Genomic DNA, 15294 nt, shown 5'->3' with positions numbered 1-15294 from the left:
ACTGCCCAGGGAGTCTACCCTGCGTTACATAACGTTATCTAATTGACGGCTCAACTGCACGCCGGATTAATTTGAACAAGGGACAATTGGTGTTTCCGTAACCACTAGCGCGGGAGTGTAAAGATGTGATTTGGCCAGGATCCAAATTTTCAAATTAGGTCAATGCTTCCGGCCGCAGAAAGATGTCGGCGCGAGGCGTAAAGTTTTTGTTTTCACCGGGAGAAGCTGTATTGTGCTTTGAACCAGATCCTACAAAGGCCCGTGTTTTATATGATGCAAAGGTGAATTATAGGCTTTGAGTTGCTGTTAAATTTTTGCGTGAAGTTGCTGTTGTTGTGGGGAAAAACCACATGTAGACATCTTCATTTGTCTTCGATGTTTTGTTACTGTACATTATCAGTGACATGTACGTGTTTACATGATGTAGCCTACACTGTATACAGGATGCATCAAAAAAATCAATGCCCAAAATGAGCCCCAGTGCTTTCCCATTCAGGTGACATCATATGATGTTTTGTTTTTATGCCCATCAATTATTGAACTTTCCTCTCAAACTTATCTCAATGTGTCGTGTTGCATTTAGAGCCATAATTAACCACTGCAATCTTAATCTTTGTCAGATCTGGTGGAAAAAAATGACTGGAGGATACCAGGAAAGTACAGTTCATCGTCATTGGTTGTTCCAATCGCTATCCTCTCTGACTTTCACTTCAGGTCCTTGACACAAACGTAGGAAAAGGTCGCGTCGCTGAATATCATATCCATTTCCAAGGTTGGAACAGCAGGTAATGTCCCCAAGAAGACCAGAATAAACAGAGTAAAAAAACAACTTTAAATTGGGTGCCCCAGGCATGCCAGGGCCCTCCCCCTCAATCTTGGCCCAGGGGAAATTCCCACTCGAAGAAATTGGTTGTCCCCAGGCAGCCAATTTGTGTTTACTGTTGTACACACTCATTCCAGTGCTTGCAAACTGTGCAGTATGGCTTCCTGGGGACAAGGATGCCATCGGCTGCCACAAGGAAAGTCTGTATCACATAATCTGTTGCATAAGCTAATGTTACTGTCACCTGGCACCCAAAGACCCAGGTCTCTGGTTTGGCTATTCAGTCCTATGGTAAGTTTTTTCCACCTTTGGTATTATGGTAACTGTATGCTGAAAAAACTCCAAGTTAAGTACATTTGTAATAATTATTACACTGAAATTGATAATGGATGTCTTTTTTCCTTAATCCGAAGGAGTAGCCTAAAGCTATTTTTACTCGATAATTTTTCGAATACTACAAAATGTATTGCCTATTCGTCTGTCCTGCTTTAAACTCTACTGATACATCAAGACTGGCACTGGCAAAAACTGGTTTAACATTTCAAATAGTTTTGTGCTTTGATTCAAATACCTAGAAAATATTGTAATTTCTCTTTAAAATTTCAGCTGGGACAGAATTGTCCCGGAGGACTTTGTCCTCAGAAACACTGAGGAACATAGGAATGTGATGAAAAGAATAGCAAAGATTGCTAGAAAAGTGTAAGTAAAGTTTTGGTTCAGGCTGCCTGTTTGACTTTGACAATAAGAACTACATTTTCCACCCAGCCCCCAACTCGGGATTTGTAGGGATATTCGGGATGCACATGCAAGTTCCCACTTCCATCCAGGGAAAGGGGTTCTTTTCCTGAGAAATTATAAAAATTGAGTGTTTTTCTGAGATATCCCAAGAAAGACCACCAAAAGGGGGGTATTTTTACTGACACTAGTGACTGTGACACAGGGAAACTGGTAAAAATAGCTGGCTTCCTAAAAATTAAAGCGTCATCGCGTGATGTCAGAATGGTGTCATTTTGTAAACAAAGATATTTATGTATTGAGTCGTCATTGTTATGGTGACACATCTAACAAACCTCTGATGAGGGCTGTCTTTCCTGAAGAGCTTAGGGCTTCAGAAATGTTTGAGGTTGATGCAAACTGGACCTAATATGTACATCCATGGACAGTTATTTACTTCACTAACTGAAATTGTGTCACATTGCAGAAAACGAAACAAAATGCGTAAGAAGAAGATTGACAAGATTCTCGATCGTGTGTTGAGGCGGAGTCGGAGGGGAGGCGATGACGGTTCGGGCGGAGATGACGAGAGCGATATGTCGGAGGATAAAGATTGTGAGAGTGACGACAGCGAGGAGGAAGACTCAGATACAGGGTCCACTGGGGATGACGACTCTGATGGGAGACTAGGGGCTCGGGGGCCTGGTAGTGACAAGTCTGATGGTGTAAGTTGAACGAGCTTGCCATATGGTGGTAAAGTGTGGGGGCTTGGAAACGGTGTCCACGGGGGACGATGACTCCGATTGGAAATTGGGGGCTAGGGGGTCTGGCACTGGCAGCGACAAGTCTGATGGAGTTGGTTAAGTGAGCTTGCCATATGAAAGTAGGACTATGGGCATCTGACACAAATACAGGGTCCACTGGGGATGATCTGATGGGAAATTGGGGGCTAGGGGGTCTGGCAGTGATATATCCGTTGGTGTAAGGTGAGTGGAGCTAGCTACTACAAGGCTGGAGGGTTAAATGTACCGGTTGCAGAAGAACATCAGGTGTGAGACACTATGCAAAGTGCTTTGGTTTCTTTTCACATCAAGACTAATTTTGTTTAGTAGGTCACCTTAGATAAATGTCATTTACTGGTGTCAGTGTTCTGAAACTTAAAACATTGACAAAATTTCAGCAAGTTAATACATGTAATCTACCGAAAAAGTCCAACATTTTGTTGTGTCAAAGAAATTTAGTTACATCAACTTTTTCTGACAGTTTCTGTATGCTGCACGTTGCAACAAATGCCATCCTTAAAATTTCTTTAAATTCAAAGAGTAACATCAAAATGATTGTATAGTTTAAAATGGTTTGAACTTTCCTTTGTTTATTTCAGCCAGCGAGCTGCTCTGAACATCAGATGACTTCAGAGCCAGAGGAGGAGGAAGACGAGATCAATGTAAGTGTAGTTTCATGGCGGCATGGATTATCACAGAATGACTTCATGGGAATTATTAAACAAATGTACAAAATTTACAAGATATATTCTACAATTGGTGAAGTGGTTCTGGTTTGCAATTGCATTACCCTGAAGAATCGTTGTGCAAGCCACTGAGATTCGTATAGTATTATCACCAGATGAACACTATTAAAACATTTCATTATTGAAAAAACTTTCCCAGGACAGGCCAGCTTGGCAAACTGGAAGGCCAGCCTGATTCCTGGCAAGCATGGGAATTGATTCTCCACAGTGCATTTCTGTCTGCAATTTGTTAATTCAAATGATCTACAATACCATATGGCTACTGTGATATTTCACGTTAGTAGAAAGCAGCTTGTTTTAAAGGGATTATAGAAGACGGCCGAAAGTGAAAGTGTATACCTGGCAGGCTTTAGCAGGCGATGGGGTTTGGATGGTTGTATAAGAGAAAGATGGCCACTCAAGAGCAGGGGTTCAAAAGGAGTTGGCTTGGTTGCAGGACAGCCGCTTACTTTACCAGTGTAATATAGTATAGTATAGTATTTCACTGTGAATGTAACATTGTATAGTATAGTATTTCACTGTGAATGTACCGAGAATTTGACCAAGTGCCCCCTCCTGTTGTGAACAAATCCTGGTACTCAAAAAACGAATGAACCCCCTGTATTAGCCAATAAGGATGTAAAACTAGAAAAGAGGGTCAATTTTTTTTCCTGTTTTTGTTTCAGCTGGACAGGATTCCGGAATTAAGACTTGAAATCCCAGAAATTCTCAAGAAACACTTGGAGGATGATTGTTACTTTGTCCTCAGAAAGAATAAAGTAAGTTTTGTCACTTTTATCAGGCGCGATATTTGTAGAATACTCAATAGTATCAACATTTTCTGCAAAATGTTTTGTTCAGACTTGCCCAAGTTGTCAGATGGACAAATCCATTCCCCAATCCTACCTTGTGTAATCTGTTTCTGATGACTCATAGCCACATCTGTTGGCAAAAGAGGTATCCCCAACTCGAATGGATGGAACTTTACTTGCAAATCGATCTGCCACTGATGATATCGCTGTGTTGCAGAGAATATTCGTCAAGCTGCTTTGAGAAATGACTAGGCCTTGATAGATACCACTCCAGTCACAAATATCGTGAGGTCTTATTTGTCTTTGCAGTTGGTCCGTCTGCCGGCCGATCCAAATATCATCACCATCCTTGAGGGATACGTCAAAAGTTTCGCCATTAACATCCTGTGTGCCTCGACGGAGAAAGTCCGTGTCCGAGGGGAGCAGCTACCAACTCCGCCAGAAAGAAAGTAAGTTTGTCTTGGAGGGCAGAAACATCTATGTTACAAACTACTAAACAGGGTCCATACGCTTCCTTAAATTTCTGGGATTTTGCTAATTCACTCAGAAAAACCTTGGGTTTCTTGAATTGCTAGAAAAAACCGCAGATATTATTTCGTTTTGCTAGACGTATCAAGGGGCAACAAAAGTGTACAAGGTGTCTCGAGAAGTTTTACCATAGCATAACACCATTAGATCGGCATGTAATTCTTCCACCAATAACTGTGATAACTGTCCTGTGAAGATACCACGATCATTGATCAATCTGCTTCCAGTCAATTGATACACATATCCTACAATACAATAGACAATGTATTACTAGAATGTATGTAATGTCCAGGTATAAATGTGTTTTTTTTAGGGACTGAATGATGAATTGATTCAGTCCCTGTTTAAGAAATTGATACTGAGCCGAATGTCCTTGGTTCTCATGTATAAAGACTTCCCTTTCAGTATTGAGCTGTGCAAGGAACTTGTGGATGGTCTGAGGCTGATGTTTGATTTCATCTTGCCCACACATCTGCTCTACAATGTTGAGGAAGTGCCTCATGCGAATTTACAGACGACATTCAAGCCACCTTTTGGTGCCAAAAGTGATAGGTTAGTCCAGTTTAGCCCATTCATTTGCAAATTTCGACTGATGTGGCCTAAACTTGAACCCAGATATCTTGAGAAGCCTCACACTTAGCCTAGTGGTTGACACTGCAGGCTACCATGCAATAGGACCCAGGTTTGATCCCTGGGAGAACCTAGGATTTTGTAGTTGCAGACAAACTGGTGTGGCTTTCAACGAACTTAAGTTCCTGGCTCTTCACAGTCCTTTGATCGAGACTGAGAGGTGCTTTGTGTCCTGTGTCTATGCCAGGGAAAGTTAAAGACTCCACCAAGTGAGAAGAAACATGAGTTGCTTTCATGGACTCTACCTTTGGCTGAAACTGGAATCTCTCAGTGATTGTTCAAAACTAGGCCTGGCGACTTTGTACCCTATTTGATGTGATGGGTCACATATTGTAGCACTTTCTGTCCTGCACTGCAGGCTCATTCAATTTCGAATCATTTGACTCTCTTATTTATAGCTCAGAGACTGATGAACCCCCTCCAGCAGTTCCAATGTCACCAAGGGGGCGAACGACCAGACAGAGTGTTAGCAGCCCCCCTGCGGAACCCCCTCTAAAGATCCCGAGACTGTCGCCGAAAAACATTAAAAAAGAACCGTTGGATGATGAAGATGAGGCTCCAACTCGACGAATAACCCGCAAATCTTTAGCCGAGGCCGAACGTGCGGGAAGATCCCTTGATCAGCCACCCGTGATGGAAAAATCTCCGGTGCTTGAGTCGAAGGAAATGAGCGTGAGGGAGAGGAGGCGTTCTAAGGCGGAGTCGAAAAAGACCGGACGAGAATTACGACGCTCTAGCACCAGATTGAACTCCTCCGGGTCCCAGGCGTCGACCTCTAAATCTTCGTCGGAGGGTCGGACTCTGTCTCAACGTATTACACCACCACCGCCATTGTTATTACCCAGCGTCATGTCGAGTAAGACGTCGTCGGCACACGTTACGCCAACTTTGAAATCGGTCAATACGGGAACGTCCGCGAGTCGTGCGACGTCCAATTTTGGGCCTCCTGAGAATGGCGCGCAGCTGAATGGAATTCTGTCGTGGAAGTTGATCCCTCCGGAGGTATATGCAGAGACACCACCACCCCCTAGTGTTATGTATGGTGTTCATCATTTGTTGAGATTATTTGGTGAGTACTCCTTAGTAATCTGTGCTGGTCAGTGTTCCTTTTAGGGTTGGTGTCACCTACAGACCCGCACATCACCGTGCTAATGGTATCTTTGACTACTAAATTTTCAGGTTTGATTGCCTTATCCTTAGAATTTAGACATCTGTGGCATGTGCTGGCCAAGAAGCACCAACCCTAAAGGCAATACAGGCTTGTAGCGAAACATTTATAGTGATTGAATTAGTAAATGCAAAAGAAGATGGGTAATATAAGCAGGTATAAAAAAATTTGTCATAGGAGCCCCGGTGGCCGATTGACTCTGACACTTGGCTAGCGGTCAAGAGGTCCCTGGTTTGTAAGCCCAGTGTGCAATTGTGGGAAAACTGAAGTATACCCCCGACCCACACACAACCATTACTAATAATCTTTAACATGTTGAGGGAGAGAACTTAAGACTCACTTAGAAGAAAAAGAAGAGGGTACCAAGGTATATCAATGGGTGTACCAGTCAAAATGCTCAGGTTCTAGTGCTTGTTGAGCAGACGGAGCTCTACTGAAAGATTTCATGATAGACCAGAGTAAAAGTGTGATGTTGGATGATAATATCTTGATATCAGACTATAAACCCAAAACTTTTACATTATCTTTACTCATGCGTATTTCCTCTTGTTTACAGTAAAATTACCAGAGTTTGTCAATTGTATGCCGATGCCTCACCACAAACGCGTTGTCCTACAAAAGCATTTAGATATGATATTGGAGTAAGTATAAACAAGAAGACGGCTTACAAAGTTAGTAGGTTCGACTCCTGCTAGAATTACAAATTGATTCAGCGTCTTGAGTAAGACACTTAACCCTGCATTTGCCTTCTCAACCCAGCTTATCAGGGTACTGGTTGGAAGGGATCAAGTGTTTGATTAACTCCTTGATGATCTGACTATAACCGAAACCTTTACCTAGTAAAATCTGGTTTCTGCAAATGTCAGTAAGAAAGCATCCATTCTTGTGACCTATTGTACACTTTTTAACTGACGTTGCCTCAAACTAGGACTGACAGTATATTCCCGTGCCTTATATTTTGGCGTTGTTTGGGTTCTAAGATAATCACGAAAATATATCGCTAAAAAGGAAAATCTCAGTTCAGTTACAGTATATAATACAGAGTAGTCACTCAAAACACGCAAAGTTCACAAAACTGTGAAATAAAAAGGTCGCAAATATTTCCGGCTTTGCAGTATGTCATGATATATATTCTATTCTTAATTATTCCAGGTATTTGGTTGAGAACACAGAACTATTTCCTGAATCTGCCTACGTGGATGTGCCAGCAAGTTCGCCCACGAAACCAGAAGCACGGCGGAGATAGCCTGGGACAGTCTCATTCTCTGGAGGGGCCATGAATATGTTGGGGAAAATAAACTGTTACATGTCAGAAAGGTTCTGCTGTAAACCTAAAAAATTTCCCCCTTTTTCAGTTATTCTAATAAAAAGTATTTTCGCAATTTTTTTTCTGTGAAAATCCACCAAAGTAAGGCACCTGCGAAAATTTGACAGTCTACAGTTTATCAATAATTGAAGGACTGAGTGGAGAGTATGTCTCTGGTGTTGTGTGTGTTACAGAGGCCCTGTATATAAAGGGTGATTTGAGGATCTACACAAACATTTTACAATTTGTTTATGTACGCTTTTCTTACCCATGTGCCACCCTGTCCCTGTGAGACGAAGGACTGGTGCTGCCAATACAAGGGTTGATGTGTTTTCCATTAAACATGATGATGATACCCTTTGACCAAGGCCTTTTAGAATACTTATCATGAGCTGAGTACTTTGTTTATCTTGTGTAGTGTCTCACCTGCCTCTCTGCATATAGACAGTGTGTGTAGCGCTAATATTTATCATGACATTTTAAGTAGAGACAAGACCACCATTGATTTTTAGCTCAGCTGACAAAGTCAGCGGAGCTAGTAGTATAGCTGTTCAAATGGTGTCCGTCCTGCAATCCATCCATCTAGGGACCCATCTGTGGACAAAATTGGACATTTCTGACCGGGAAGGCCTAGCCACTTCGTTGACGGTGCTAAATTAGGAGTTGCCCAAGGTGAACTCAAAAAACGAAAAATCGGCGCGATCCGACCTGTATTAAGAGAATGAGGTCATTTCGCGTTTAGATTTCTTTCCCTTTTTACCTCGGTCCACAGAGCAAATATTGTTTTCAAATGTGGCTGAATATTTTTAAATATTTTTTCATTTTTTACTTTTAATGGAATTAATATAGTTTTCACCGCCAGTTGGCGCTGCAGGCACATTGCCTGAATTTTGGCGATTTCAAATTTGGCGGTGGCTTAACTTTTTGCAAGCAGTGCCGCTGATTGGCCGATCGATAGAAGAGATGCCACCATTTAAAAATGGCGGTAGTCGCTGCTTCAATGAAGGTGAGTGAACTTTCTCATGTTCAATCGGTTGATACTCTTTTAATCAACATGACCATGTACCTGAAATTTGTTTAGGTACTGAAAAGAGTCTATATAATTCAGATTTATCAATAGTTTTTTATAATATTCCGGAAATTTTGTGAACAAATTAGCGGAAGTTGGTGCTCGTCTCATGTCATTTTAGAGCGAGAAATTTGTTTCCGTCGATCTCTACCACTGAAAAATCGCTTGCATAGCTTCGAATTTTTGTGAAAATAAGTATCTGAATTTGGTTTCAAATAGTCTAGAGAGTTACCTTTGTGGTGATACATATGGTATGTTATAAATATTTGTGGAATTTGTGAAATTCGGTTTTCAAACGTGCCGATGATGCAAGCGATCTCGCGTGAATTTTCCTGATATGTCGACCGGGTGTCAAAAATCACTCGCCTAAATTCAATTCAAAGATCGAAAATGATATCTGAACTTAGTTTCAAATAGCCTACGCAATTATCATTTCGGTGATATATAATGCATGCATGTAATAATTGATTAATCTACCTAAAACGCGAATTAAAACGGCGAAAGATCGTGATAAACACTCTGGTGGCGGTCGCACTAAATAACGACCGGTAGGGCCCGGCGTGTGGCGGAGAAAAAAGGTAGCGCCCGGAGGTTGAAACGGGATTTTTATGCACTTTTAACTGTATATATATGTTGTTTAGATGTATTTCTAACAGTTCTGTAACTTTTATGACCAAGCTTGCACCCAAAGTTGGTAAAATTGATGCTTGTTTATGGACTGCGCTAGCGACCGGAGAATTCGCCGTCGGCCATTTTGGGACGGTCCCGGAGTTGTTGTGGTTGGCAATTTTGCAACATATCTCACCATTTATGATTTACGTTTGTTTACAATTATTTTGAAAGTCACATTATGACATCGTAGTATGAATTCCACTGCAGTTTCCTTACGCAGCAATGCTCATGTTTTTGGTTGGCAATCCTGTACTGTCTGTACACTGCGCTGTGCACGCTTAGAGTATAACTCAACAGGCCCTCATGATTCATTTGATGGACACCTTATTTGATAGTACCTCATCATTAAGTCCACTAGATCCTGTTCTGTCACATGTCGTAGACGATCGACAATTTTCAAAATGTAGTACCCGGTACACCACTCGCTCACGGCTCACATCATGGGCACGGTTGGCTGTTGAGTGTTATGGTTCAGTCTGTGAGACTAATTCAAAGAGGTTACACTTTTATTTTGAATTGGAAAACAACCCCCAGGACTGACTTTTCACTGAGTGATAAGTGTGCCCTTCGAAGGTTAAGTCTCTTTCTGGATTTGCTTCCATAGATGCCTTGTTCAGGATATCATCTGACCGATGCCTGATCAAGCACAGACTGTATCCGGTGGTGTACATTTCCCCGTCTATGTCACCCTTTTTTATTCAGTCAGTGTTAATTTCTCTTCTCTTTTTTTACAGATTAACTGTTGTTGGTTATTGCAATGCAAGAGGAGTCGTTGGCACATTTCAAGTCCAGGAAAGCACTTGCTGTTCCCACATTCAGAGTAAGGTGTGCTTACTCGTTTTACTGCTTTCCATTCCTGGAGAGCGTTATCAAATATCTGCCGCAAGGCAACAAATATCTGCCGCAAGGCGCTTCAAATATCTGCCGAAAGGCATCAAATATCTGCCGCACCAATAAAGTTCATTTTGTTAACCAACTCTTTATCTTCTTCGTTGCCTCATAACGGTACCGACACACACTTGACCCTTGCCTTCACCTATCCATTTCAGCTGAGCGCCAGGCCCTTGGGCCTCTTGTTTAAGCCTTTTAGCAGTTAAATTGTCAATGTTTGACCGCGACCCATCAAATACTGCGTGCGGTTGTGAATCTGAAATTTTTATGTGATATTCCGGACAGTCGGGCAAGTAAATGGTGAAAAGTAAACTGGTAGTTGACCACGGAAATTTTTTGATAATCGACAAATTAGACAGACATTGATGTATTCCACTCTTCAGCCAACTGGCAGAAAAATCTCAAAACACGCCCCCGATTACCAAATTAGCAAAATTCAAAATTAATTTGTTCATCAAATAATTTCTTTATATCTGTAGAGTTGCCACAGCAAATATTTTTTCAATACCTCTCCAAATATGTACTTGAGGTTTAAAAACATACTCGCGTCTAATTGATAGGTCTCGACCCTCCAACCTATGAATATTCATTGGTGGTATTGTCTCAGTAGCGACTGTGTCTAGCACTTTGTGGGTACATTGTAAAAATATGTCTTTTCAGAGGTACTCTTTTAACTTTTAACTTTTCAATCAAAATACATGTAGTTGGTTCCAAAATTGAACTGCAAATGGTTTTTTTGCCAGGCCTGTGCCATTTGAAAGCTTCAGTAGACCAAGATATCCCCTTGTGGGGGATGTAATTTCTCATTACTTGCAAACTTAGTATCAGAATAACCAACCCATTTCGGTGTCTGTGGCTAAGAACTTCATAACGAGGGAGTCCTCAGCTTTCTAAAGCACTTCTTCGACAAACATTCACTCAGCACTTGGAGGAGATATTCTTCAGGGAGTATTCCTCCTTCAAGGTGGGATAAGCATTTTTGTGTGCCACTTCAATTGGGCACCAAATGGGTTAAGACGTAGCAATTTAGTGTTGGGTGTCTTACTCGAGACCACCAAAACAATGGGAGATGTGAATAAAGACTAGCAAATGCTTTTATCTAAAACTCCATGTACATTTACACTAGACCTTCCTGTACAAAATTGAAGTAAAAGCATTTGCTGGTCTTTATTCATATCACCCAATGACTCAAATTGATCACATTCTCTTGGTTTGGGGGGACTATTGTATCAAAGGATTTTATGCTGGAGCAGATCATTATATTTGGCTTAACATCTGCATACCATTGCCACCTAAGTGTTCATAAAATGCTAAAATTGTAAATACGCCTTCATTGTGCTTGTACAGAATGAAAGTTCTCATTATATATTTTGTGACAATAAAAAACAATCATCTTTGCTTATACTATTGTATTCTTACTCTGCTTCGAAGAACACGGTCATCAGTCAGGCAGATGTGTACTACAGCTAGTCACATCTACAGAGCAAGCTTGGAGATGACACAATCAACCATGCCAGATACATGTCTACAGAGACGACCTGGAGATGACACAACCAACCAGGACAGGCTCTGTCTGACAAACTACAGCTAGATACATGTCTACAGAGACGACCTGGAGATGACACAACCAACCAGGACAGGCTCTGTCTGACAAACTACAGCTAGATACATGTCTACAGAGACGACCTGGAGATGGCACAACCAACCAGAATGGGCTCTCTCTGACAAACTATGGCTAGTCACATCTACAGAGCAAGCCTGGAGACGGCACAACCAACCAGGACAGGTACTATCTGACAAACTACAGCTGGACACATGTCTACAGAGACGGCCTGGAGATGGCAGAACCAATCAGGACAGACTTGGTCTGATGGAAACTACAGCTAGTCACATCTACAGAGACAGCCTGGAGATGGCACAACCAACCAGGACAGGCTCTATCTGACAGGAACCACAGCTTGTCACATCTACAGAGCAAACCTGGAGATGGCACAACCAACCCGGACAGACTCTGTCTGACAGAAATTACAGCTAGGCGCATCTACAGAGGAAGCCTGGAGATGGCGCAATCCACCATGCCAAAGACAGGCTCTGTCTGACAGAAACTGCTGCTAGTCACATCTACAGAGAGGAAGACTGAAGATGGCTAGAATCAACCAGGACAGGCCCTGTCTGACTAACTACAGTGAGGTACATCTATACAGCAAACCTTAGGATGACACAACCAACCAGGACAGGCTATATCTGACAAAAACGGCTAGTTTAATTCGCACAGCATGACTGGGAATGAGACAACCAACCCGGTCTGTCTCTGTCTGACAAACTAAATCTAGACATGTCTGCAGAGACCGCCTGGAGATGGCACAACCGACCAGCAGGACAGGCTCTGTCTCACAGAAACTACAGCAAGTCACATCTACAGAGCAAGTCCGGAGATGACACAACCAACAAGGACATTCTCAGTTTGACAAACTTCAGCTAGTCACATCTACAGAGCAAGTCTAGAGATGACACAACCAACCAGGACAGGCTCTGTTTGACAAACTTCAGCTGGTTACATCTACAGAGAAAGTCCGGAGATGACACAACCAACCAGGACATTCTCAGTTTGACAAACTTCAGCTAGTCACATCTACAGAGCAAGTCTAGAGATGACACAACCAACCAGGACAGGCTCTGTTTGACAAACTTCAGCTGGTTACATCTACAGAGAAAGTCTGGAGATGACACAACCAACCAGGACAGGCTCTGTCTCACAGAAACTACAGCAAGTCACATCTACAGAGCAAGTCTAGAGATGACACAACCAACCAGGACAGGCTCTGTTTGACAAACTTCAGCTAGTCACATCTACAGAGAAAGTCTGGAGATGACACAACCAACCAGGACAGGCTCTGTCTCACAGAAACTACAGCAAGTCACATCTACAGAGCAAGCCAGCAGATGACACAACCAACCAGGACAGGTACTATCTGACAAACTACAGCTAGACACATATCTACAGAGACGACCTGGAGATGACACCACCAACCAGGACAGGCTCAGTTTGACAAACTTCAGCTGGTTACATCTACAGAGCAAGTCTAGAGATGACACAACCAACCAGGACAGGCTCTGTTTGACAAACTTCAGCTAGTCACATCTACAGAGCAAGTCTGGAGATGACACAACCAACCAGGAAAGGCTCTGTCTCACAGAAACTACAGCAAGTCACATCTACAGAGCAAGCCTTGGGACGGCACAATCAACCCGGACAGGCTCTATCTGACAAACTACAGCTAGACACATATCTACAGAGACGACCTGGAGATTACACAACCAACCAGGACAGGCTCTGTTTGACAAACTTCAGCTGGTTACATCTACAGAGCAAGTCTGGAGATGACACAACAAACCAGGACAGGCTCTGTTTGACAAACTTCAGCTGGTTACATCTACAGAGCAAGTCTGGAGATGAAACAACAAACCAGGACAGGCTCTGTTTGACAAACTTCAGCTGGTTACATCTACAGAGCAAGTCTGGAGATGAAACAACAAACCAGGACAGGCTCTGTTTGACAAACTTCAGCTGGTTACATCTACAGAGCAAGTCTGGAGATGAAACAACAAACCAGGACAGGCTCTGTTTAACAAACTTCAGCTGGTTACATCTACAGAGAAAGTCCGGAGATGACACAACAAACCAGGACAGGCTCTGTTTAACAAACTTCAGCTGGTTACATCTACAGAGCAAGTCTGGAGATGAAACAACAAACCAGGACAGGCTCTGTTTGACAAACTTCAGCTGGTTACATCTGCAGAGCAAGTCTGGAGATGACACAACCAACCAGGACAGGCTCTGTTTAACAAACTTCAGCTGGTTACATCTACAGAGAAAGTCTGGAGATGGCACAACTAACCAGGACAGTCTGTCTGACAAACTTCATCTAGACACGTCTACATAGAAAGCCTGGAGATGGCACAACCGACCAGCAGGACAGGCTCTGTCTCACAGAAACTTGCAGAGTAAGCCAGCAGATGGCACAACCAACCAGGACAGGCTCTATCTGACAGGAACCACAGCTTGTCACATCTACAGAGCAAATCTGGAGATGGCACAACCAACCAGCAGGACAGGCTCCGACTCACAGAAACTACAGCTGCGCTAGTCACATCTACAGAGCAAGCCAGAAGATGGCACAGCCAACCAGGACAGGTTCTGTCCTACAGGAACCACAGTTTTTTGCATCCATGGAGCAAGCCTGGAGATGGCACAACCAACCAACCAGGACAGGCTTTGTCTAACGGCAGAAACTTAAGCTTGTCACATCTACAGAGAAAGCATTGAGATTGTACAACCAATCAGGACAGGCTCGGTCTTACAGTCTACAGCTAGTCACATTCACGCAGCACCTGGAGATGGAACAACCAAATAGGACAGCTTGTCACATCCACTGTCCTTGCTCGAGTACAAGGACAGAAGTATCCTTTATTCATGGGTGGGATCCCACCTCTAGGAGCCAAGGATAACCACCTCACCGAGCAAATCCAGCCCAGAGGGAGACCAGGCTTGCTTGGAGAGGTGGATGGCATGTGGGCTGGGAGAGGTTGTTGGAAAGTCCATTAGGTGAGGACGAAGACCTGTTAGGACTTTACTTGTCCCCAAGGGGAATTCTCCTTGTGGGTACTGTCAGCAGCATGACAGGTCATACACTACTGGTACTGAAAGAAGGATTCAAAACAAACATATCAACAAAACGATTTTCTTGAAAATAAATGCAGATTTTTATTTGTAACAAAAATCAAATGCAGCAGTATCAACTGTAGATTGCTTTAGAAATATATGATGATCTCATTTAACACTGAAGAAACGGTCAAATGCAAGTTTTCAACTACCATACTACCATACTACCATTCAGTCACTTCATCCCATGGACCCATGGAAGGCTCTGTCTCCCTCCTAAAATATGTTTCTTGCCATAAAAGACTCCTTAGAAAATTTTTGATTGTCATGGATAATTGATATGAAAATACGGTATTTCATCTTCTATAGGTTAGGAACACAGTGCAATAGACTATTTTTTTAAAGTAACAATAAATTTTCATCTACAAAACACTAACACTAACAGTAATGGAGATGTCACATCAAACCTACTCAGGCACAAAATTTGAGCAATTTCTTCACAAAATAAGAT

The 15294-nt window shown here is 42.5% G+C and overlaps 1 protein-coding gene across 1 annotated transcript; it reads left to right on the top strand.

Moving 5' to 3' along the window:
- Positions 1-177: 177 nt before the first annotated feature.
- On the top strand, positions 178-11522 carry LOC135493714 (male-specific lethal 3 homolog). The gene is made up of 11 exons (XM_064781244.1): positions 178-281; positions 715-785; positions 1430-1522; positions 2025-2262; positions 2919-2981; positions 3731-3823; positions 4166-4305; positions 4790-4936; positions 5413-6083; positions 6739-6823; positions 7335-11522. The coding sequence occupies exons 1-11, from the start codon at positions 183-185 to the stop codon at positions 7426-7428; spliced, it is 1794 nt and encodes a 597-aa protein (XP_064637314.1). The 5' UTR covers positions 178-182; the 3' UTR covers positions 7429-11522.
- Positions 11523-15294: the final 3772 nt, after the last annotated feature.

The sequence above is a fragment of the Lineus longissimus genome, chromosome 9 (genome assembly GCF_910592395.1).
Source record: "Lineus longissimus chromosome 9, tnLinLong1.2, whole genome shotgun sequence".
NCBI lineage: Eukaryota > Metazoa > Nemertea > Pilidiophora > Heteronemertea > Lineidae > Lineus > Lineus longissimus.
The sequence above is the reverse complement of the archived record's forward strand: the minus strand, read 5'-3'. Positions and strand labels throughout refer to the sequence as shown.